We start from the raw sequence: 23705 nt of genomic DNA, 5'->3' as shown, positions 1-23705 counted from the left end.
TATGTACCTAGCAGATACCTGGAATGCGCCGCTCCTCACCTCTGACAAGCGGCGTTACGTTTGCCTTCCCAGCCTGGGTTCATGCCTGGCTGACGGGCGGCTGATCTGTTAAATGATAATGATTAGGATTTAATAGGCTGCAATGCTTCGCGTGTCTACCAGATGGCATAAATTCATGAATTGTAATGCAGTATATATATATATACTGTGCAGTATTGCAGCCAGCGGGAATAAAATGCTTCAATCCCTGCCTGGAAAATACCTCAATGCACTCGGGCAGAAAACAGTCACAAACCTCAATACACCCGGGTATACCCGAATTCATGGGACTAGCCGAGCTCGAATAAAGTGTGTCGCCAGTGTATTGTAATTTATTTTTTTGGGACTAAGTTTGCAGGATAAAACAGGTCTGTTTTGGGTTTATATCTTATTTTTTGTAAAGTTAATTTTGCTCTGTATCAGAGAAGTGTGAAATTATGCTTGTTTATTGTGCTTTCTGTTTCCATTTTAGGATAAATACCTCATAGTTTATGGGCATCTCCCGGCAACAGTACTGGGTACGTCTGGTCTGCTGCACCAGTATGGGTTAAATTATTTCCCAAAGCTGTCCTCCCCAGAATTGGCCAATACCCTCTCAGCAGAAATGCTTTAGATGGCATAGCCCCTATTATGGAGGAATTATTACAAGAAGGGGTTATAATCCCCACAGTATCCACATTACTTCTATGCAGAAACCAGTAAACACATTTCAATTCTATTTGTTCTAATTAGGAGATGTTTTCAATTCTGTTTGTTCTAATTAGGAGATGTTTGGGAATTTTTTTAAGATGTTGGTAAAGGCTTACAAGCACACGATATGTCAAGAGACAATCACTGATTGTTGTATTTTTGAGATACCATGAAAAATGAATCCTGAATAGTGCTGTATGAGAAGCTCCATTTTTTAGCTCTAGGCTGACTCAACTTGTATAGCAGTCAGTGTATACTAGAATCTAGCGATTTTTAACCGCTTTGTTTCAATGGCATGTGGCCGAAGCCCAGAAAAATTTAGCTGGTTTACGCCAATATTAAGCAGCTGAAGTTTGAAATTGTTTTATTAATAATACAATAATATTGAATAGGTATTTCTGTATTTGAATAATGTCAAAAGTATAATCAGTACTTCATAAAGCGTACAATATAAACGAGTAAGCATAAAGTCATATATGAAATAATTTTTCCTATAAAGTTAACTACATATGTGATATATTTTTATAACTTTTAACCATTACGTCTCCTTTCCCTCCAAAAGGTGTCTCAATTTGAACCCTCATCTATAGCCTCTCATTTTAAAGAATGCAACTGTAGGCAATCCAGATTTTATTTTTTAAGCAGTAACAATTGTCAAATTCATGGTATATATATATATATATTTAAATCTGAAGCTGCTGATGTTTTAAATACCATCATCCTTTATGTCGTCTATTGTTCACATGGCATAGAATTTGCATATGAACAAAAGAGAGGATAATTTATATGATTTTCCGTAACACACCTGTCTATATGCGGATGCTAAGACAGTGGTGAAAAACAAAAAATTTGCTGATATTGTGCAGATACTAAATTATAGTGTTTCCTTGTGCTTTTTTATTAATGACATTTTTTTAGTCCCTCCAATCTTAGGTGCAGCCTATACAGTCTACCAAGGAGAATACAAAGCAGCACCATCGTAAAAAAAAAAAAGTGCCGGCACCACCGTAAACAGCTTAGAAAAACAAAGAGTCATCAAGCCAGTGTTTTGAAGGGATTTTTTCCCCCCTGACCTCTAGGCAAAATAAATCCTAGAACATTTAACCACCGAGGGAATTAAGACTTCTGGCAAGGCCCGGTCTTAAACGAACATTTTGTTTTTTTTCAGGACTCAATATTATTTTTTATGCTTTAGAGTTTGTTTTTAAGATGTATGCCCCACTAGGCAAGATCAGCCTACGCCATCCAGATGATGATAAGGGATGATCAGTTTTGAAATATTTGTAATGTTTGTTGTTTTGTGGTCACATCATTTTGCAGACAATCATATAATCTCGTACAATGCTACACAGGTTAATGGGTCACAAGGGAATATATACAATGAATCCCTGCCATACTCTAGTGGCCCCCAATAACGCAAGAGAGAATTACATTTAACCCAATGGGTAGGGATACCTTACACCGAGGCCAAATTTAAAAAATGAAATGTCAATTTGAATTTGTTTACAGGGAACTTTTCTAAACTTTTAAACAGAATTCCACTGATAAATGTGGTTTCTGTAGGTGGATTTTATATGAATTACACTGGGAACAGCAATCAAGTTATGGGTCAGGTGCCTCCACCAACTAATGAAACTTGTATAAAAATGTATTTACAGCATGGAACTAAAAATATATATGGAGGATATGGCCTTAATTTTATCCATTAATTTACTTAATCAAGAACAGGTACAGATTAGGTTAATAGCCCTACAGAATAGAATGGCTCTGGACTATATTTGAGCGTATGTGCCCTAATTAAAGAGCAATGTTGTGTTTTTATTAGAGATCAAAGTGGTAAGAGTGAGCATGAGCTAGAGAAGATCGCAGAGATACAGGAGAGATTAAGGAAAGGCAGAGATGAGAGGTGGGTTCTGTTAGGAATTAGCAAGTTGGTTGGTTTCCTAGGAGCGAAACTGATGAATGGATTTGTCTGTGTGCTTGCAGTTCTGATTGTTTTGTATGTCTGTGTCATGTGCAGTAAATCCCTACTGCAAAGGTGTGTAACACCCTCTACCCAGGCCATGCCACTGATCACAGATGACACCACGGAAGATGCAATCAGAAGGAAAAGTCAGCCCCTCAATGGAATACAGATGAAGATGATGGCAGAAAGACCAACCTGGCTGATACAATAGCCAGCAGCTCTGTGAGTTTCCAGAACTATCAAAGTCATGCAAATTTGGACCCTCCAGGCCAGAGCGACGTTTTTGGAGTTTTATCTGAATTATCCTTAAAAGACTATGTTTTTAAGAATAAAAAGAGAGGACTGTGAAGATTGAGATAATGTGTGTGCTCAGGCTATATGAAGACAGACTATCATCACCACCATTTTGGCGCAGTAGCCATTTTGAGTGTTTGAATGTATGTATATCTGTTTTTTTGTGTATGATTTGTGAATGTTTGATATGTTGCAGAGTATCGCTCCTGGCTGTAACTCGCCCTTGTATAATTTCTACTAGTCATGAAATTGAAATAATTTGCATTCGTATGAGTTTTTCCTGCCTTCGACATTTTTTGCTGACCTTAGGTTCTGTTATCTGACAGATACACCCAGAGTGCTAACAGGGTTACTCCTTAAGTCAGAAGGTTAAGGGGCCCACAATGCGGTGATATATAGGATAAGAATATAGCATGTGAAGCATATTTATGTATTAATAAGGATTTTTGTATAAGTCATCATATTGTTTTTTATCTCTAAGCCAGCCCCCTTAAGGGGCGTATTACTCATTTTGAAATGTATAAAAATGTGATACCAAGCAATATGTTTTCAGAGGCATGAGTTCATTTTTGAATTCTCTCTCAGTTGTACTGTACCTTGGTGCATATAAACTCACGTTGATACTTTGAACCCTTGACTCATTGATATTATTTCTACGCTTTCACATGATGAATCAAATATATGCCAAATCACAACCTAGTGTGTGGAGATATATACATTGTACAGTGTGTAAAACAGAATCATGTGTAGATGGTTCCTTTAATTGAACAATGTTATTAATAAGGCGATTTAGAGAGTAACCATAGCAGCGATGCAACTAGGAAGAAACTGTACTCCATAAGGCTACTGCTTAAAACTTTATTTTTCTCATTGAAATGCTTTACAGCTTTATAAACCTACAATGATCATTACATACAGTAGTGCACACAGAGGAAAATGTGAGGAAAGAATAACATTTCTTGCTTTGTACAAAACTGCTCCAATATTGCCTTGGTACACTGTCGCCTCATTTTTTACTAATTGCAAATTCGAAAGTACTTAGTCCATAATACGTTTTGGCGTGTTATATTGCTAAAGCAAAGTGGGCCACTTCAGCACGCTTGACAAAGCCAAAAAATTGCTCAAAGCACCTACAGTAACACCAGGTTTAGATGAGACCTACCACCTATTGTATGACACCTACAATATAAAGTGTTAGTCCAATTAAAAAGGTATACTTCTCATTCAGGTTTCAACTCTACCTGTGCCTCACTCTCATAGAGTCCACAAGTGGAAAACCGAGTGGTCTTGTGTTAGATTTTTGATGTTGGTCCAATAAAAATGAATGAATCTTTGAGAAGAGCCCAATGCCTTTATGATGAATGAAAAATCCCTCAAGGTTTATATGATTTAGGGATTAAAAGTTGTTGACTTGAAGTTTAAATACCTCTTCATACAATAATGAATGTTCTTAGCAACCAAGTACTTGTTCCGTGAGAACATCAAAGGAGAAGGCAGTGTGTTTTCATGTATTCAATGGAAAGGAAAAGGTATTTATGCAATGAGAGAAGAAATCCATATCTGAATAATTGGTGACAGAATGATGAATGTACATGTGTACAAACCTGTGGGTTGGAACCAGAACCTTATTTGGTTTCTTTTTTCCAATGAGAAGAGTATTGCATTCCTAGTAGTTTCAATGTAGAGGAGGCAATGAAAAATACTAATAAAACTGTTAATTAAATAGGTGTCAGCTCTCATTTGAACAGAACATACAATATCAATTCCAAATTATTTTTTTAAAGTTTTTCTTTATTTTAATCTAAGAGATAAAGCACTATTACAGCGTGAAACGCGTCAGAGTATGCACCTGTATAACTCCATGTTGTCTACCTATCAATAAAAGTTATTTTTTAACTATTGCAATTACTTAGCCACAGATTTTTGGAAAGGCTGTGCTTCGCTTTTTCTCCGTTTGGATTTCCTGCTACCTATACCTTGGCTGGATGCACGCATCTCAGAACAGCATGCACCGAAATCGTGAGTACAACTATTCTTTATATGAAGATGAATATGATGCTCTATGGTGATTTGCCTATTAATAGGAACCATTGAATCACAGTTGTTTCAAAATGACAACTGCTGGCTCTTTAAAACTCCGCACACAGGCATTTCTAAAACCCCACCAATGAGATCTTCAAGCAAGCTAATTTTCCAACTCACTGTTGTTACATATATCTGTCCATTCTCCAATAAGATCTCAACAACACATGTTGATACAATTACTAATCCTTAACTCAGATGCACTGATGTTTGAGACAGAAAGGGCGATTAACTAAGCAGTGAACTTTTGCGCCCGATTGGGAAATTTTGACCGTTACAAAGTGAAGCCAAATGCGGGATTCACTAAGAAGAGAAGCGCATTTTGGTCCGTGCGGGTAAAAACATACCGATCGCGCAAGCTGTTTTTTTCCCCCTGCTATCGTGATTCAAATTCTAAAGCGTGATAGCTGATAGAAAAACAAGCAGCCTGTAAGAGCTGCATGGAGACACTGCGTCACCATGCACGACTCTTACAGGAGATCGTACAGTATAAATATTCATTTTAATACTAGTGTACATATGCAGGGGGTCTCCTGAGCTGAACTGCATTGGCTTCAGCCTAGGGGACCCCCTACTTCATGAGATACAGGCCTCGTTATGGGGTGCCGGTATACTTGAACATACCAGGACATACTTGAAAACGAGAGGTAACTCTCAATGTATTACTTCCTGGTAAAATATTTTATAAATAAAGAAATAAATAAATTACCTTAGCGGCTAGCTGCTAAGGCAATTAAGGGGTTAAGGACCAATAGCAGCAATTGCCCCCAATAAAACTTGCAATATGTGCTACCCATCCATCTCCTGTGCCCCAACAACCCATATGTCCCCTAACATACATTACATTTGTTGTTTTTTATTTAAAGCATAGGAATTTTACAATAGGGTTCATTGCAAATGTATTTATGTATGGCCCTTTAGGTAAGATGCAATGGCTTTTGATTGGTGTTTGCTTTTTAATGTTGGATAGTTTTTGGACTTTTGATTTTGAATGATGCAGTTTATTTGGATATTTATTTTATTTATTCATGGTTTTATTTTGGATTTGATCAATTGATTGGTGTTAATTTTGTTCTGTTTACTTCTTTATTTGTTTTTATTTTGAGATTGTTTTAAATGCATCGGATCTTATTTGTGATTGTTTTTTTGGTTGCCAATTGACTGGCATAATGTAAATCATGCCCATATTATATGGGCATGATGTACCCACTGTGCCATTCAATTGTTTGATTAGCATTAGTAATGTGTTCATTTTGCAATGTAATGTGGTTTTATTTGGGCCTGTTTTTTCTTATTCCTTCACCCTTTCTTACTACAGTATAGTGGTAATTCATGCCCATATTATATGAGCATGATGTACCCACTTTTCCAATGAATGGGAGAGGGGTGGGGGTAGTTGCCAGGGGAGGGTGGTTAGGCCTCCTGGGTGGGTAGTGGGAGAGTGTGGGTTAACCCCTTAATTACTACAGCAGTTTCTAAATGCTAAGGTGATTATGGGGTTAGGGGACATTAGATTGTATTTTTGATTGTACTATATAGTTTGTGGCAACAGAGGACATGGACGGTGATGAGGATGAGGATGAGGACGGCCTTCATCGTGGCAGCCTGGCAGGGGTGAGTGCAAGTTTTATTTATTTTATTTCTGCAGCTTAATGTTTTATTTGTAATGGACAAATGCACTATTATCCATATCTGGATAATAGTACTTTTGACCATTAATGTACTATATGTGTTAGGGGACAGGGAGGAGAGGGGGTGTAATTAGTTCAAAGTATTGCCTGTTATGTTTTTTTGGCCACACGATTGGTACCGCAGGCCAGTAAGGACACAGGACTCCCGCGGGGTTGACGCGAGGGCCCCGGACTCCGGTCTGTTTTATTAATTGTGTGGTGAAAAAAATGTAAACAAGGATTTTATTCATGGATTCATTTCTTTTGCTCCAGCCTGTAGCTGGTGCAAAAATCTGGCGTGCTTTTAAAGTACGATTCACTTATCACTGCTTAGTGAATCACGCTGACTGGCAAAAAACGGCGCGTTTACAGTTTTTTGCATGATCGAACAATTTTTTTTCTCACATTTTTTGAGGGGTGGGGGGATGAAAAAATTCCTTTTAAGGCCGATAGAGCACTGTTATCACTGCTTAATGAATCACGCAGCAGGCAGTCATTGATCGTACTTAAAAAAATAAGTTTTCACTGCTTAGGGAATCGCCCCCTTTGTCTCTATTGTTTGATGTATTATGGGGAATAGCAGGGCTGCAGACCTGAGATTTGTCTGAGATATGTGAATGTGTTCACAAGTGATATTTTCATTTGTTGTATGCTGTACGGTGGAGGGTTTTTGTCAGTTTTTTACCCACCATAACGTATTTAATGTGTGGTTGAAACACATACCAGCTTCACATTACAAAGCAAGTGTAACCATCCTCACACTGATCAGATCCAAAAGGTTCAAAGAGCTGTCTGTGAATAGGGTTACTGGCTATGCACTTCTTTAACCAGGCTGTGCTGTAAAGCGATGTAATACAGCAGCCATAAACTTATAGGGGTCCATACTAAAATGGACTATAAGCAAAAGCTAAGACTGTGCTCATTTGTATGTCATTTCCCAGAATCCCTAGCTGCAGTAGCAGCACAGTATGCTAAGAGAAAATGATGAAAGGCAGGGATGCAAACCTTTCTGAGACGTGTGAATGTGCTCACAAGGGAATTTATATTTTAAGGAACTCACTTTTTTATGACTACACCATAATACCAAAAACCTTAATGCAATAAGAAGAAAAAAAATGTAAGCATACAGTACTGTCTGTGCCTTTACATGTGCATATGAGATTATGGGTGTACAGAGAGATAGCAATTAATAACATACTTGTTGTACAAAGCCCAAATTCATTTATATTGGGACATAATTAAAATCGACTATCATGGCTATTTCAGTTGAAGGGCATGACATAAATCCATAGAGGAACATTGTAATTCCACTTGTTTAATGATTCATATTGCTCTACAGTGCTATAGTAATTTCTGTCATTAGCTAATCATTATAACATTGGATAGATCACTCCTAATCTCACCAGTTTGAACAGCAAGAAAACTGCTAGCACTTAAGTGACTACAAGCTTCTTGTAATAAATGTTTATTGTCTGCTTATATGTATTTTTAACAATGAATAATTCCTCTCAGTGAGCTGGTAATGGAAAGATAGTTGTTGTTTTTTTGCATCTGTGGAGTTGAAAAGACACTGTTTCTGCTTCCGTGTTGGTGTACAGATGTGATTGCTGATTTTTTTAGCATCTGCATGGCTAACTGATGCAATCTGAACAATAATTTTCAGATGTAACCTGCAGTTCTTAGTGTAAGAGTATCCTTCTCAGAATGGTGCTTATTGTTTGTCAGAGCAGCAGCCAGATTACATGTGGTCCAGTTTGGGGAGGCTGACTCCGATTATTCAGTTTCACACTGACAAATCAGGCATGTGGAAAGAGAAGAAAGAGGAGGAGGGAGATGTAGCGAGTGTTGCAGAATGAAAGAGATATAGACAAACGGAGGAGGCTGCTGTTACAGAGAAAAAGTGTTAGGTCTTTTACTCTATTTCTTCTCCTTTGCCTCCTGAATCGTTTAGATTCTTGACTGCTCTGGGACTAGATTTCAGTGTGCTTTAATTTAGGTTGTCCTATGTGTATATACTGTATGTCTCAGGGAATCATTTAGCAGTTATGTACTGAAGAGGGGACTCTATTTTTTTTTCACTTTGTTACTGAAGCGCTGATATTATCCCTCTTGGACAATCCACAAAAGAACCAAAGGTTATGTAAGTATCTGTAGCATCACTTATTGCAGCTGAAAGGAAAACAGTGCTATAGCTTTCTGTGGTTGCTTTGATATGGTACTGTATCTAGAAATTAAATATTTAATTTGTGTTTTCAGAAACAATTGCACATTTCTCTCACCGATATGCCTAAACTAAAAGTACATCTAATTGGTGTGACTGATGCTATCACTTGGGGTTGCATATGACCTGTGCCTCTAGTGATCTGCTCTCTGTGGAAAGGATGTTGATGCTTTTTTAGGTTTATGAAAAGCCTTCCTATTTTATTTCTGTACTGTGTATTTAATGCCTGTAGCAGTCTTTGGGGCTGCTTCACATTTATTCTGTCTTTGAAATTTGTATGATTATATATATATATAAACCATAATACTGAGTTAAGTTATGGTAAGTAAAAAAAATATATATCAAAAATGAATAGACGATACCGTTCTGTGGCTAACGAAAGCTCAGCTAACACGGTACTGATACCTCTACATCAATATATATATATATATAATTATTATTCTCACATTTATTAAAAAGAAAGTCGCCAACCTCCTAGCTTAAAAACTAAATTTCAAATAAGTTATTGTGCGAGTCATCTGTAATATGTATATATATATATATATATATATATATATATATATATATATATATATATGTGTGTGTGTGTGTATATATATATATATATATATATATATATATATATATATATATATATATATATATATATATATATATATATATATATATATATATATATATATATATATATATATATATATATATATATATATGTATATATATATATATATATATATATATATGTATATAACATACTTTATGAAAATATAAATATGGGTGTGGGACATTTAAAATACATTTGAACATTTCTTATTTGAAATGTAATTCATAAGCTAGGAGGTCTGCAACATTCATTTTAATAATTGTAAGAGTAATAATTTTAGTCATGAGATCAGTTATATTTGGAGTTTCAATGCAGAGCAACAATTGTAGAGAAATTGGAGAAAGGGACAAATATACGATAATTCATCAATAATAAAATATTGTCTTTCAGATGTCATACACTCATACAGTATACATTCATTACAATATTTTGATATAATGCAACACTTTGGGGATGGGAAATTCTGCCAAACATGATCAGATCAGCATCTGAACAAAGGTCTGTCTACCTTGAGTGAACAGATAATAAAACCTCTGAAAATGCCGAGATGTGGAAGAATCACACTGAGCACATTATAATCAATACGGAGATGGGCAGAATACAATGAATCTGAACTATGCCCACTGTTTTTAAGTAGCCTGCACATTATCTCATTTCAAGCAAATTTGTAATTTGAACATATTTTTACAGCGGTTCTAGAATAAAATCGTTAGCTATGGATGTATTCATGAAAGGGCTTTCCAAAGCCAAAGAGGGAGTCGTGGCAGCTGCAGAAAAAACCAAGCAGGGTGTGGCAGAAGCAGCAGGAAAGACAAGAGAGGGCGTTCTCTATGTGGGTAGGTACAAACTAATCAATAAACTGTTGTGACATGACTGTAGGTGCTGCTCTTGATTTAATTTATAGTGGAGAGATCTTTGTATGATGTTAGGTAAATGTTGCCCTTCTTTGATTTTTTTTCTCCCCCTCTAAAATGGAAATACGGATTTATATTTGCCTTTTTAATCATAGAGAATTTTGGATTCTTTGCAGGTGTAATGCATTTTACTGGACGTAGGTAATAATAATTACAGATTTGTATTCTTCTAACCATAAACCAGGTGCATTCTGGTTAAGCTCCTTGGATAATTGAGCTTTGAAAAACTGGAACTGGGTTATAGTAAGATTGCAATAATTAATTTGTCACGTTACACTGGCGACACGTTTTATTCTTAGTTGGCTAGTTCCGCAAGCCGGGAGATTTCCCGGCTTGCTAGCCAAATCCCCTCGGCGTGCCGCGCGTCACCGATGCGCGGTCACGCTTCATTGGGTGCCTGCGCCCCATGCACGCGTGCCCAGGGCTACCCGAGGGAGCCCTGGTGTCCCGCGATGTGGGGGACGGCGGTGGGGGGTTCCGGGGGACCCGGCGGACCCGGAGAGTGGAGGGGGAAGCCCCGATCGGAGCACCGCTCCTCCGATGCTTCGGCGCACGCACGGGACACCCCGGCGCGCGCGCGGTTACTGTCGCGGCCGAGACCGGGCAAAGGTAAGAATAAACTCGGCCGCGACAGTACATCCATCTTTAGAAGGCAATGTGAGGACTTCACATTGTATGTAGATTAAATATGTATATTTTTTGTATGTTTGTGTTCCAGTTAATGTACCTACAACAACCTGGGTGGACATACATGGAGAACTAAACCGGCAATCCAAGCGGGCAATTATGTTTTCAAATTTTTCTTTTTTTAACATAGAACTGAAGCAGGGGGTCTCTGGAGCTGAATTCCATTAATTTATGCTCTGGGTACCCCCTGCTTCCAGAGATATCTCCATATGGGCTGCTGGCAGCTGCTGTGCTCAGCTAGCAGAGATCCCGTAATGGCCGTTTTACTAAACTCCCACACCCTGCGGGCCAATAGGAAGCCTTGACATAATTCAGTGCTGCTTCCTATTGGCTCACGTGACGCGGGAGCTTTACACTTGCAGGAGATACTGGCACACCCTTCGGAAGTAAGTATCTCTGGAAGCCGGGGGTCTCTGGAGCTGAAATGAATGGGGTTCAGTTCCGAAGACCCCCTGCTTCAATCCTAAATTAAAACAATTACTAAATAAAGCTCCATCTTTAAATGTTGGTTCCAGCTTTTATTGCAAAATATGATGGTGACATGACTACTCAGAGCTTCAGGCATTTGGAAAAGGGTTTATCTATCAACTGAGCACCATAAGACAGAGCAAGGGAGATGAAATATTCACAATGTTTGGGGTGGGGGAGGAGTCTAAATTCTATAAGTCATTATGTTTTACGGATTTACTTAGAGAACTTTATATAGACTGAGACTCATATTTGTAAGAGGTGCTATTACATAGACACTTTTCGACACCAGAACACACTTTGTGGTCTATTCAACTCTTAAAGTGTCTTCTAGCCAGAGGAGATGTCTTATGGAATAGCACCACTTAGTAAATATGGACCTTAACGTTTTTATTGAGTTGTTCGTTATTAATACATGGACAAATTATTTTTCCCTTTGCTAATACAAATGTCCCTCATAACACAGAATATTGATTTATAATGCAGAATATCCAAGATTTTCCATAGGATTCAATGGCAGGGATATCACATACAGTAATATCCCACCGTGACACACCAGCGGGTGTAATATGCCCTGCTACATATGTACCGAATGTGGTTCAATAGTGGAATGAAAAACAATGCAAGAGTGAGAGTACAAGTAGCTGTGATTACACATCCATTGTAGTATTCATGGCCATGCACTAGTGCTTGGTTTCCTTTGCATCTCTGGTACTTTCCCCCCTCCAGTTAAAAGGATCATTTTTATTTTTCATTGCGTGAGCTTGCCAGAAACCAGGGATTCAATAAAGCACAGCGCTGTCATCCCAGATGGACAGCAGCACGGGTACTTGTTAATCTGATTCAATACAAAAAGCAAAAAAGACAAATGAGTGATAAAATAGGATTTGAGGTGTGAAGCTGAGAGCTAGTAGAGAACTGTCGTCTTTACACTGAAAAGTGAAAACATGGTATAGGTTTCATTTTGTTAAAGCTTCACCACTAGTGCCAATGCCTAATATGGATGATACCTATTTTCCTTACCTGTTCCAGAGAAAAATGGGGAAAACATCATTATTTAGTACAGTTGTTCCTTTTATTGTGCTGATATATCATTCCAGCCAATTCAGTCGCCCTGCTTTGAGTCATACAGTACATCTTTTTTTATTGCCATGGTATTTTACATGTAGGTTATACATGTTGTTTATTATACAACATTGTTTAGCACTAATACCTGGCATGTCCCATGTTTTCCATTGGTGTGAAAATAGCAGCATACAGTACTAAACATTAGTATTTGCATACTCTCTTGTGAGTGGTTGAGCTGGCTTAAAAAAAGTAGTGGCGCTATGTTTGATTTAAAAAAATAATTACATTTAAATTAATCATATGCGTTTCTGCGACTGTATTTTAGAAAGGTTTAAAAGAAGGGAGTATTTTTTTCTGTATAAGGAAAGTGGAACTGTAAATAAAAAAGTAATTTTCAATCCAGTATCAGAGTAATGTAGTGGTACTCTTCACCCCCAAGTATCATTACCCTTCAATCACTGGGAGTTATTCATTAAACTGTGATAGTGTTGATTCGGGTACTATTGCATGTAAACTCCCACTGAAGCTGTGTGGCAGTGCCCCGATCGGCACTATTGCTGTTTAATGAATAACACTCACTGGCCCTTACTCTGTAAGGTGTGATAAGCGCAGAGGACGTGCTAGAGAAGGAAAAGCCCCATTAAAGTCAACAGTGCTTTTCATGCGATGGCACATCCTCTGTGCTTATCACATCTTACAGAGTAAGCGACACTGTCTCTTATGTAGTATATTCACGCATAAATGTTGTGGCACACCCAAGATTCAAAATGAGACATGTAAATATATTGTAGAAATACTAGAAGGACAAAGCCACAGCGTTACTGTCCTCTCTGGTGGTGGAGGATCCAGTTACAGAACTTGCTCCCTCTGCCCCCCATGTTGTATATGAGTTACTTTGGCTGCTACAGTAAGTTTTCACACTGAAACCGACATGTAACTTAAGGCTGGGGTGCGCAAACTTTTCAGGTCATGGCCCCCTGTCTGCGCTCCCCCATGGTTGCACCCCCCTCACCCCCCCTCTTACCTGCTCTCTGGCTAGGCGGCATCATATGATATCACGACGTCACTTGACGTGTTGCCATTTGACCCCGCGGAGTCATTTGACGCTGTGTTGTCATGGCGACGTGGCGCCGATGAGCCGGCTGAGAGCAGGTAAGAAAAGTTAGAGGCCTCATGCTCTCCCGGCATTTAATTTAAATGCCTTGGGGAAGAGCGCGGGGCCTCTGCAACCACCAAGCCCCCCTAGAAAATCTCGTGCCCACCTGAGGGGCACACCCCCCAGTTTGCACACCCCTGACTCAAGGTATGGTACAGATATTATAAATGCTTGCAATATGTTGAAATTTCCTTTTTTTTTAGGTCTTTAAATGTATCTAAAATTGCATTGTAATAAGCTTGTGCCCTACTCCTAAGTGTTTTATTATCTGACACCTTTAGAGAACTAGTTGATGAGCTCAGTAAACAGATCCTATCTAGGGCTGCTATTGAATATGGTGAGAAGTACAGTAACACACAGTAATGAATGTATTCATTTCCATTCAAGTGAGTTACCCTCGCTGTATTAGATAGTTGGAATACGTTGGCAGCAGAAGAGAAGTATAAGAGAGCTGCACTGTTCACAACTAGCTGTTTCGTTTGAAAATGGGGAGTCTGTTTGTTTTTTTTTAGGTGATCTCACCTCAAAATTGCAGGTCAAACCATCACATTGTGGTTCAGTACATAGTTGAGTACTGTTATGTAGCTAATTCTCAGGCATCAGACGTTTCCAGATATTTTTTATAGTGTTTTTAAAAATAAGCACATGGGGATTTGGTGGGTAATGCTTCAAAACAGTAGTTGTAAATCACTTGAGAAAAGGTATTCAAATAGAAGGAACCAATATTAACACTGACAGTACTGTAGTCGATATCCAACATGTTTTTTTTTTTATTTTAGGTTCTAAAACGAAAGAAGGAGTTGTTCATGGAGTAACAACAGGTATGCCCAAAGAAACAATATATTTTTTTATGTACATATTAGTTCTACAGAATAGCAGGCATCTATTGAACTGTAAATAGCAGCATTATGTACTTACAGTATACATAGCAAGAAAAGAGAAAATCGGGCACATGGCATATATATATATATATATATATATATATATATATATATATATATATATATATATATATATATATATATATATATATATATATATTCAGACCTGTAAAAAGTATAATAAGTATGATGCTTTTTGTTTGGCTACATGAGATGTGCAAAACTGTTGAAAATGTATTTGTGAAATTTTAGGTATTTTTTCCCCAAAATTTGATTCAATGTGAAACATTTTTTCCTCAAAGCCTCAAAGGGCTAATAATGTTGTCAAATTAGTAAGCTTTCAGCAAAATATCTCCAGACATGGTGTGTGTGGTCTATTTACATTGTCAGCATTGTCTAGCAATTTTTGAGAATTTCACAAATTACCATATTCTCCTAAATTGCAATGCAAATGGACTCGCATAGTTTAATTTTCCTTTTCATAAATAAGTGGCATACTGTAGCAATGGAAACTCACATTTTGAGTAAATCTGTGCACTTGGCATTTTATTTTCTATGCTCTTAAGTAAATGTAGAATGCATTGTATTGCAGCCCTCAGTAAATATAGAATACATTGCATTTAAGGATCATCGCTATCCCGATGACACACAAATGTACCTCTCCTTCCCTAACTTCTACCCCTCTCTCTTGCCATGTGTCACCAACTTTCTCTCTCAAGTCTGCTCCTGGATGTCCCACTGTTAACTGAAGCTTAACATGTCCAAAATAGAACTCATACTCTTTCCTCCTTCCTCTTCCACCACTACATCCACAGTCTCCCTCACTGTCAATAATACCACGATCTCATCAACACCCCAAGCCCACTGTCTAGGGATAATCTTTGACTCTGATCTGTCATTAATTCCTCTCATTCAGTCCCTCACTAAGTTCTGCCATCACCACCTCCGAAATATTGCCAGATCTTTTCTCACCCATGATGCAACAACAATCCTATCTGGCATACCTCTAACATCCAACACCCCTCCTCCAACCTCATTGGGACCAGCTGAGTGGTTGGACCAATCTCCCTCCTGAGGCATGCTCCGCCTCACAATGAGCAACCATTTCGCCTTTTGTGTCAACATTGTCTCCCGTTGTAAGCTCCCATGAGCAGGGCCCTCATTATCGTTTGTATCTGTTTGTGCCTGTTTCTCCTTATTTGGTGTGTAACTCTGTTAATGTCATTTACATCTCTCTCTACCTCCATTGTACCATGCTACTGAATATGTTAGCGCTTTACAAATAAAAATTACAATAATAATAATTGTATCCCTCAGTAAATGTAGAATGTATTGCAGGCCTCGCAGGCCTCTCAAGGTGTTCATTGTATAGTCAGCCCAGCCTTGTATCCGGTCAGTTCTTTGACATGCAGGTGAGCATCAAAACAAAACAAATATTTCTCATTTTGTGTTTTTTTTTTCACAGTGGCGGAAAAGACCAAAGAACAAGTGTCTAATGTTGGAGGAGCCGTTGTTACAGGAGTCACTGCAGTAGCACATAAGACAGTAGAGGGAGCTGGAAATATTGCGGCTGCCACAGGTTTTATGAAGAAGGACCAACCGGCTAAACAGGTTGGTGCAAGTAAAAAAATACCTACCAAGGATGATATACTTATTACAATATATACTGTAACAAGCAACAAGCAAAAAGGAGATGTTAGTAAAAAAATATGTCAGTATATATGTCAGTATAACTAGAGGAAAAATACAACTGAAGCGAGTTTTGAAGATTTGTTACTGCAAATCAATTTGCATTAGTTTTGGGCTGAAAATAAAGTTGGACTACTCTTATACTTCATGAATGGCCAATGAATCATTGAGCAATTTGTGAAGAAGTTTGGGATAGAAGGAGAGCCACTCCGGCCCGCCAATAGATTTCCTTGGTCTTAGGACTGAAGTCTTGACTAAGGTCTTAGGCAAGAGGCAAAGCAGGAGGGGGGACCGGTGTTTTAGGTGCATGTTGAGGGAAGTGTGAGGGTTACAGACCTGCCAGATAATGTTGTGCCATGCTCATACTTCCTCTCTCTCTTGCCCAATGACCCTCATCCTAACCACATGGCCTCTCTCTTACCCCATGCTGGGAGTCATGGGGATGGGGAGCAGGTAGCCAGGCTCAGGGCGGCTGGGTGCCTGAGATGGAGGGTGGGGCTCACTGGGACCTTAAGAAGCAGCAAGCAGGATGGTGGGTGACTTGGAGGGAGCTGGCAGCTCTGAGGTTTTGGGAGAAGTGGAGGGACAATGGTGGAACAGAGTTGGACACCCAGCCTGTATTTCATTTGCTGTCCCAAACACTGCCTCCCACTGTGTTCCTTATGTAGCAGTCAATTACTGAGATTGCTGCTCCCATTGATGTCTCATGCTGCTCCCTGCCTGCCAGGCCCAGACTTATCCCATGTAAGTGGCTTACATGAGGAGCAAAGGGACATAGCCGTCTGACCAAGAAAGTCAGGCCTGTTTTTTGTGGTTGGCCTGCCGAGTTCCCCTTCTCCTCTATGCTCGAAAAGACTGCCTCACCTCTCCCCTCTGTTATAAGCCCTGGGGACACTCTCTCTGATAACTCTATTTGATGGAAATGCACTTATTTTACACAGATTTTCATCTCAATGTGTTCATTAGGCTATTCTGGACGTAGTTTGGTTCCGGCTACACAATTCCGTGCGGTGTGCAAGATTCGGATGCAAATGAGCCAAATTTGCAAAATTACACTTTCATGGGCTAGTCATTAAGCTGCGAGTTTACTCATTGGCCAGAAAGTCACCTCCCTCAGGTAGGCAAATAAGGCTTTTACTGGAGAGGATAGAAAAAATAGGCTAAAGCGCTCTAATGCAGGTATGATGAAATGAAGTAAGCCAAACCACTAAACCAAGGTATAAAATGAGTATGGGTACTATCCTCCTGAAGACAGGTGGTAGATGGTACAAGCCCACTCACCCTCAGTCTCATTGGCAGGTTCCCCTGAACATAAGCAATACTCCCATCCTAGGAGTGGTAGGCAGGCTGTGCAGCTTAGATATGCAGTATACAGGAAAATATGGAGAACAAAAGCGCACTAGCAAAAACGGAGCAGGAAGGACCCAGAATCAAAAATTAATTAAAAGGGCACTTTAATGTGACAAAAGACCCATCCAACGCATTTCGAACGTCACAGCGTTCTTTTTCAAGGAAAAAGAACGCTGTGACTTTCGAAACGTGTTGGATGGGTCTTTTGTCACATTAAAGCGCCCTTTTAATTTAATTTTGATTCTGGGTCCTTCCTGCTCCGTTTTTGCTAGTGCGCTTTTGTTCTCCATATTTTCCTTTTACTGGAGAGGAGACAGAGAGAGGGGGAGCGAAAAGAAGAGAACATATTAGAAGAGGGACCATTGACTTTTATACCTCCAGTTAGATCAATCTATACTCCACTATCTATACTCCACATGGGGAGATATCTGTGAACACACCTGAGATACCTGGTAAATATTCTAATTTGACCTTTGTAGTCCTGGGACTTCCAGGAGCAATCACTGAGGAAACTGTTTTTTTCCATACTGACTGCTGCAAGATGCTCCATAGCCGTGGCCTGGAAAAAAATTAACCCTTCCTTTAGAAGGACTGTCATTAGAAGAATAAATTAAGTAATGACTATGGAAAAGTTGACAGCTCTATTAAAACAAACCACAGATCAGTTTTATAAGTTTTATAAGACATGGGAACCGTGGCTTCAGAGCAATTATTTTTGAGGGATATGGTTGAGATGGGTGAAGGGGGCGCCGGTGAGAGAGGGTGAATTGGAGGCCTCCGATACCCTGCTCTGCCGCGGCTTCTCTCTTCCTCCCCCCTTACATCTCTTCCCCTGTATGCGGACCCCCTGCACCCACACCCCCCTCTTCTCTTCCCACCCACCCTCTGTGTTTGTCTCTCTTTCGCTCTCTGTTTTCACCTAAAAGTTCTCGGTGACTGCCGGTCATTGAGATCAAATTGAGAAATGGGAAACCCCAATTTAGGGCTTTCTTAGACTTCGGTAACTACGAAGCAATCTCTCTGTTAAGGTTAATGTGCCGTTTTTAAGTGGTTGTAATTACTTGTATGTCTCTGATCTTTATTTTAAAAGATTGACTGAAAAAAAAAAGAATGTACCAACACAAATAAATTGGCATGATTAGTGCTATGACACGGATACCCAGTAATATTTATAAACCTGATGTTGATCAAGCAGAATTTGCAATTCATCTTCATAATTAAAATGTCTACATGACTAGAGTAATGACATTTTTTTTAAATTATTTTAAATAGTGTTGATTGAAATGTTATAGAAGCACGTTGTGAAACGTCTAATTATAATATTGCACTAACTATCTTCTCCACTCATTTCTCTTACAACTGTCCCCGAAAATGCTCACTGGTGGAAGTCGAACCAAGTTTGAAAAAAAAAAAAGCTTAATAAATTGGGGGTCATTCATTAAACTGAAATAGTGCCAATTGGGCCGCTATCACATTGAATATTACATTGAAGTCAATGGGAGTTTTGGTGCCATAATATCACTATCATAGTTTAATGAATAACTTCCATTGACATAAAGTGACAGAGGTAACATGACTCAATTATGTCAGTATATGCAACTGAATCAATCTTAGGTAATATCCCATATCTGAACCCTGTCTGCTTCAACTGTTAATTGAATGAAGCATTGACACCTAGGCAGGGAACACCCTGTGTAGAAAACCATCTGTTTGAATGTGCCTCAGATGTGCTAATTAAGCAGACAGAACCACACTGTCAGGTGACTTTTTAGGCCTATATAAACTGTGTCAGAACAGCTAGTCTGCCTGCAGCACATATCCAAGTGGCACATTATAAGTGGCAGGACTACTGAACAACTGAAGTTTAAAAGGAAGGCCAAAAGAAGTGAGGAAGAAGTGGACACCCCAACAGGCCCTGATTCCTGCATTTGAACTACGCTGGAAAGGAGGAGATCATCTATACCAGACTGCATCATTACTGCTGTGATGCTGCCTTTACCATTTATATTTGCTGTGACTTCACTTCTTCTCAAATTATGCACTTCTTTCTACCAGCCTCAGTATGTCTCAAACTCTATTCATATATCTCCATCTCTCCTTCCCTCACCACTTCTCTGTTCACATGAACTCCTTTCTTACCTGCGTCCTCTGACACCACACAGCTATATCCCCTGCACTAAAAAAACACCCCTACAAATCATCCTCACACATTCTCTTTCTTTCCATGCTTCTCCTCCTTGCTTCTGGGGATATCTCTCCCAATCCTGGTCCCTGTCTTATTTCTACTTGCTCTCGTCCTCGCCTCCCACATGCAACTTCTACTCCTTCTGGTGTCAACCCCTCCAACCTCATACCCATCCCCTGCCACCCTCCCTCCTCTCTCCCTTTCTTCTGTGCCCTTTGGAATGCTCGCTCCCTCTCTAACAAGTTCCTCTCTGTACATGACTTCTTTCTCTCTCACTCCCTGCTTCTCTTTGCTACAACTGAGACCTGGCTCACTCAGTCTTACTCTGCTCTGGAAGCTGCCCTCTCCTATGGTGGCCTTTCCTTCTCCCACACTCCGCGCCCTGATGGCAGGGGTGGAGGCGTGGGGTTCCTGCTCTCCTCTCTCTGCCATTACCGAACCCCTCCTATTCCCCCCTCTCTTGCTTTTCCCTCCTTTGAGGCTCACACTGTCCAGATCTTCTCTCCTCTCCCTGTCCATGTGGCGGTCATCTATCGCCCACCTACCTCTACTCATCCCCTTCTGTCTTTCTCTCTCACTTTGAATCCTGGCTCTCTTTCTTTCTCTCCTCAGACTCCCCTGTTCTTCTCCTTGGGGACTTCAATTGCCACATTGATGAGCCCTCTCTCTCTTGGGCTTCCCGCTTTCTTTCTCTAAACTCTTCTTTTGGCCTTCAACAGTGGACTGCAGCCAGCACCCACAAGGATGGCCACTACTTAGACCTGGTTTTCACTAAAAACTTCTCTCTCTCTGATTTCTCCATTTCCCCTTTTCCTCTCTCTGACCATCACCTCATCTCATTCTCTCTATCTCGCTTCTCCCCTTCTCCACCTCCATCTACCCCCGGTTCTGCAGAAACCTGCGCTCTATTCACTTACCTGATTTTGAGTCCACTTTAAGCTCCTCCCTCTCCTCTCTCAGCTCTGCTACAGACCCTGACAACCTGGTCAGGAACTACAACTCTGTCTTGTCCTCATCTCTTGATCTACATGCCCCGCTTTCTCTCTGCCGCACTTGCCCTTCTAGCCGTGGACCCTGGCTAAATTCCCACACGCGCATGCTGCGTTCCTCCACTTGTTCCTCTGAACGCCTCTGGAGGAAATCTCACACTCTCGCAGACTTCCTTCACTACAAATTTATGCAATCCTGTTTCAACTCTGCCCTCTCGCAAGCTACCACTTGCCCTCTTGACCCCATTCCCTCCCATCTCCTAAAACCTCTTGCTCCTACTATAATCCCTACGCTCACACACATTTTTAACTCCTCCCTCTGCTCTGGAACCTTTCCATCCTCCTTCAAACATGCAACAGTCATACCATTACTCAAAAACAGCAAGCTCGACCCTACCTGTCTTTCTAACTATTGACCTGTCTCCCTCCTGCCTTTTGCCTCTAAACTCCTTGAACGTCTTGTATTCTCTCGCTTGCTCCATTTTCTCAACACCTATTCTCTCCTAGACCCTCTACAATCTGGCTTCCGCACTGCTCACTCCACCGAAACAGCCCTCACTAAAATAACTGACAACCTCCATGCTGCCAAAGACAGAGGTCATTACACTCTGCTCATATTACTCGACCTCTCTGCAGCATTTGACACAGTGGACCACCCTCTTCTCCGCCACATTCTCCATACTCTAGGTATTCGGAACAAAGCTCTATCCTGGATCTCATCCTACCTCTCCCATCATACTTTGTGTCTCTTCTGCTAACACCTCCTCCTCCTCTATTGATCTCTCTGTGGGGGTACCCCAGGGCTCTGTCCTGGGACCTCTTCTCTTTTCTCTGTACACACTCTCTCTAGGTGACCTAATAACATCTTTTGGGTTTAATTATCACCTCTATGCCGATGACACACAAATATACTGTTCAACACCTGACCTTACACCTGCTGTACAAACCAAAGTTTCTGAATGTCTCTCTGCTATATCATCCTGGATGGCCCTCCGACGCCTTAAACTCAACATGGCTGAAACAGAGCTCCTCATACTTCCTCCCAAACCTGGCCCTACTACCTCCTTCCACATTACTGTTGGAACTACAATCATTCACCCAGTAGCCCAGGCACGCTGCCTAGGGGTCACACTCGACTCCTCTCTCACATTCGCCCCTCACATTCAAAACATTTCTAAAACTTGACGCTTTTTCCTCCGCAATATAACAAAGATACGCCCTTTCCTCTGTTGCTCGACTGCTAAAACTCTGACTCAGGCCCTCATTCTCTCCCGTCTTGATTACTGTAACCTCCTGCTGTCCGGCCTTCCTGCCTCTCACCTGTCTCCCCTACAATCTATCCTAAATACTGCTGCCAGAATCACTCTACTCTTTCCTAAATCTGTCTCAGCATCTCCCCTCATGAAATCCCTCTCCTGGCTTCCGATCAAATCCCGCATCTCACACTCCATTCTTCTCCTCACTTTTAAAGCTTTACATTCTTCTGCCCCTCCTTACATCTCATCCCTAATTTCTCGTTATGCACCATCCAGACTCTTGCGTTCTTCTCAAGGATGTCTTCTTTCTATCCCCTTTGTATCTAAAGCCCTCTCCCGCCTTAAACCTTTTTCACTGACTGCCCCACACCTCTGGAATGCCCTTCCCCTCAGTACCCAACTAGCACCCTCTCTATCCACCTTTAAGACCCACCTTAAGACACATTTGCTTAAAGAAGCATATGAATAGCACTGTGGATATTCTGAACACGATACATAAAGCTTGGCCCCCTGCAGACGCACTTACCAGAACTCCCTCCTACTGTCTCTGTATGTTCTACCTACCAATTAGACTGTAAGCTCCTCGGGGCAGGGACTCCTCTTCCGAAATTTTACTTTTATGCCTAAAGCACTTATTCCCATGATCTGTTATTTATATTATCTGTTATTTATTTGATTACCACATGTATTACTACTGTGATGCGCTATGTACATTAATGGCGCTATATAAATAAAGACATACAATACAATACAATACAATTTGCAACAGTTTAGGGGCTACATGTATAGATGCAGCGCTCGTTACTGTACCCAATAGCACCTTATGGCAGGTAATGGATATCTGAATCTATTCAAAGAGCCTTGATGCGCACCAACAGCCATGTAGAAAATTACATTGTTTATGATTTCCTAATATGTTAACAGGTGCAACAATTATTGTTGCAGTACATCTGTATGCTTCAATTTACAACACGATACAGATCCCCCATGGTCGTTATGATAGGGAGAACTCTGGCTGCTTTTTTGGGGGGAGGGGTGGAGGGGTATATTTATTTTGTTTAGTTTTGTGTTTATCCAACTGGTACTTTATAATGGAAATGTAAATAAAAGGACAATGAACTGTGCCATCATGTGGTGTAAGTTAAAGGCTTCAGTATTGAAAGTTTTTACCCTTAATAAAGTCTATTCAATACTAACCCCAACTCAGACATTGCTGGGGGCTCTAACAGTTAAGGACATGGTTGGTAACTGTTAACCTTGTTGGCACTTCAACAAGGATTATCTATATCTAACATTACTATTATACTTAGCTTTTGGTGGAAATTATTTAATTATACTGATTCGCACCACCATTGGTTTCAAATAACAAAACATGAAATGGACAAGTAGCACAGAGCAGACAGACTGCTGAGTTATACAGAAAGTTTCCCCTTAGCAGAAGCATTATTTAATAACAGATTTATTATAAACATTAAATTATCCATAGGCTATCAAAT

General features: G+C 40.0%; 1 protein-coding gene across 1 annotated transcript in view; it reads left to right on the top strand.

Annotated features, from left to right (window-relative positions):
• The first annotated feature begins 8485 nt into the window (after positions 1-8485).
• The window catches only part of SNCA (synuclein alpha), a 135054-nt gene continuing 119834 nt past the window's right edge, over positions 8486-23705 (top strand). Inside the window, exons 1-4 of the mRNA XM_075565859.1 lie at positions 8486-8881; positions 10257-10402; positions 14639-14680; positions 16206-16351. Of these exons, the coding sequence (XP_075421974.1) occupies positions 10282-10402; positions 14639-14680; positions 16206-16351 (309 nt within the window). The 5' untranslated portion in view covers positions 8486-8881; positions 10257-10281. The remainder of the gene's footprint in view (positions 8882-10256; positions 10403-14638; positions 14681-16205; positions 16352-23705) is intronic.

The sequence above is a fragment of the Ascaphus truei genome, chromosome 1 (genome assembly GCF_040206685.1).
Source record: "Ascaphus truei isolate aAscTru1 chromosome 1, aAscTru1.hap1, whole genome shotgun sequence".
Classification (NCBI taxonomy): domain Eukaryota; kingdom Metazoa; phylum Chordata; class Amphibia; order Anura; family Ascaphidae; genus Ascaphus; species Ascaphus truei.
This window is presented reverse-complemented; position numbering and strand designations above follow the sequence as displayed.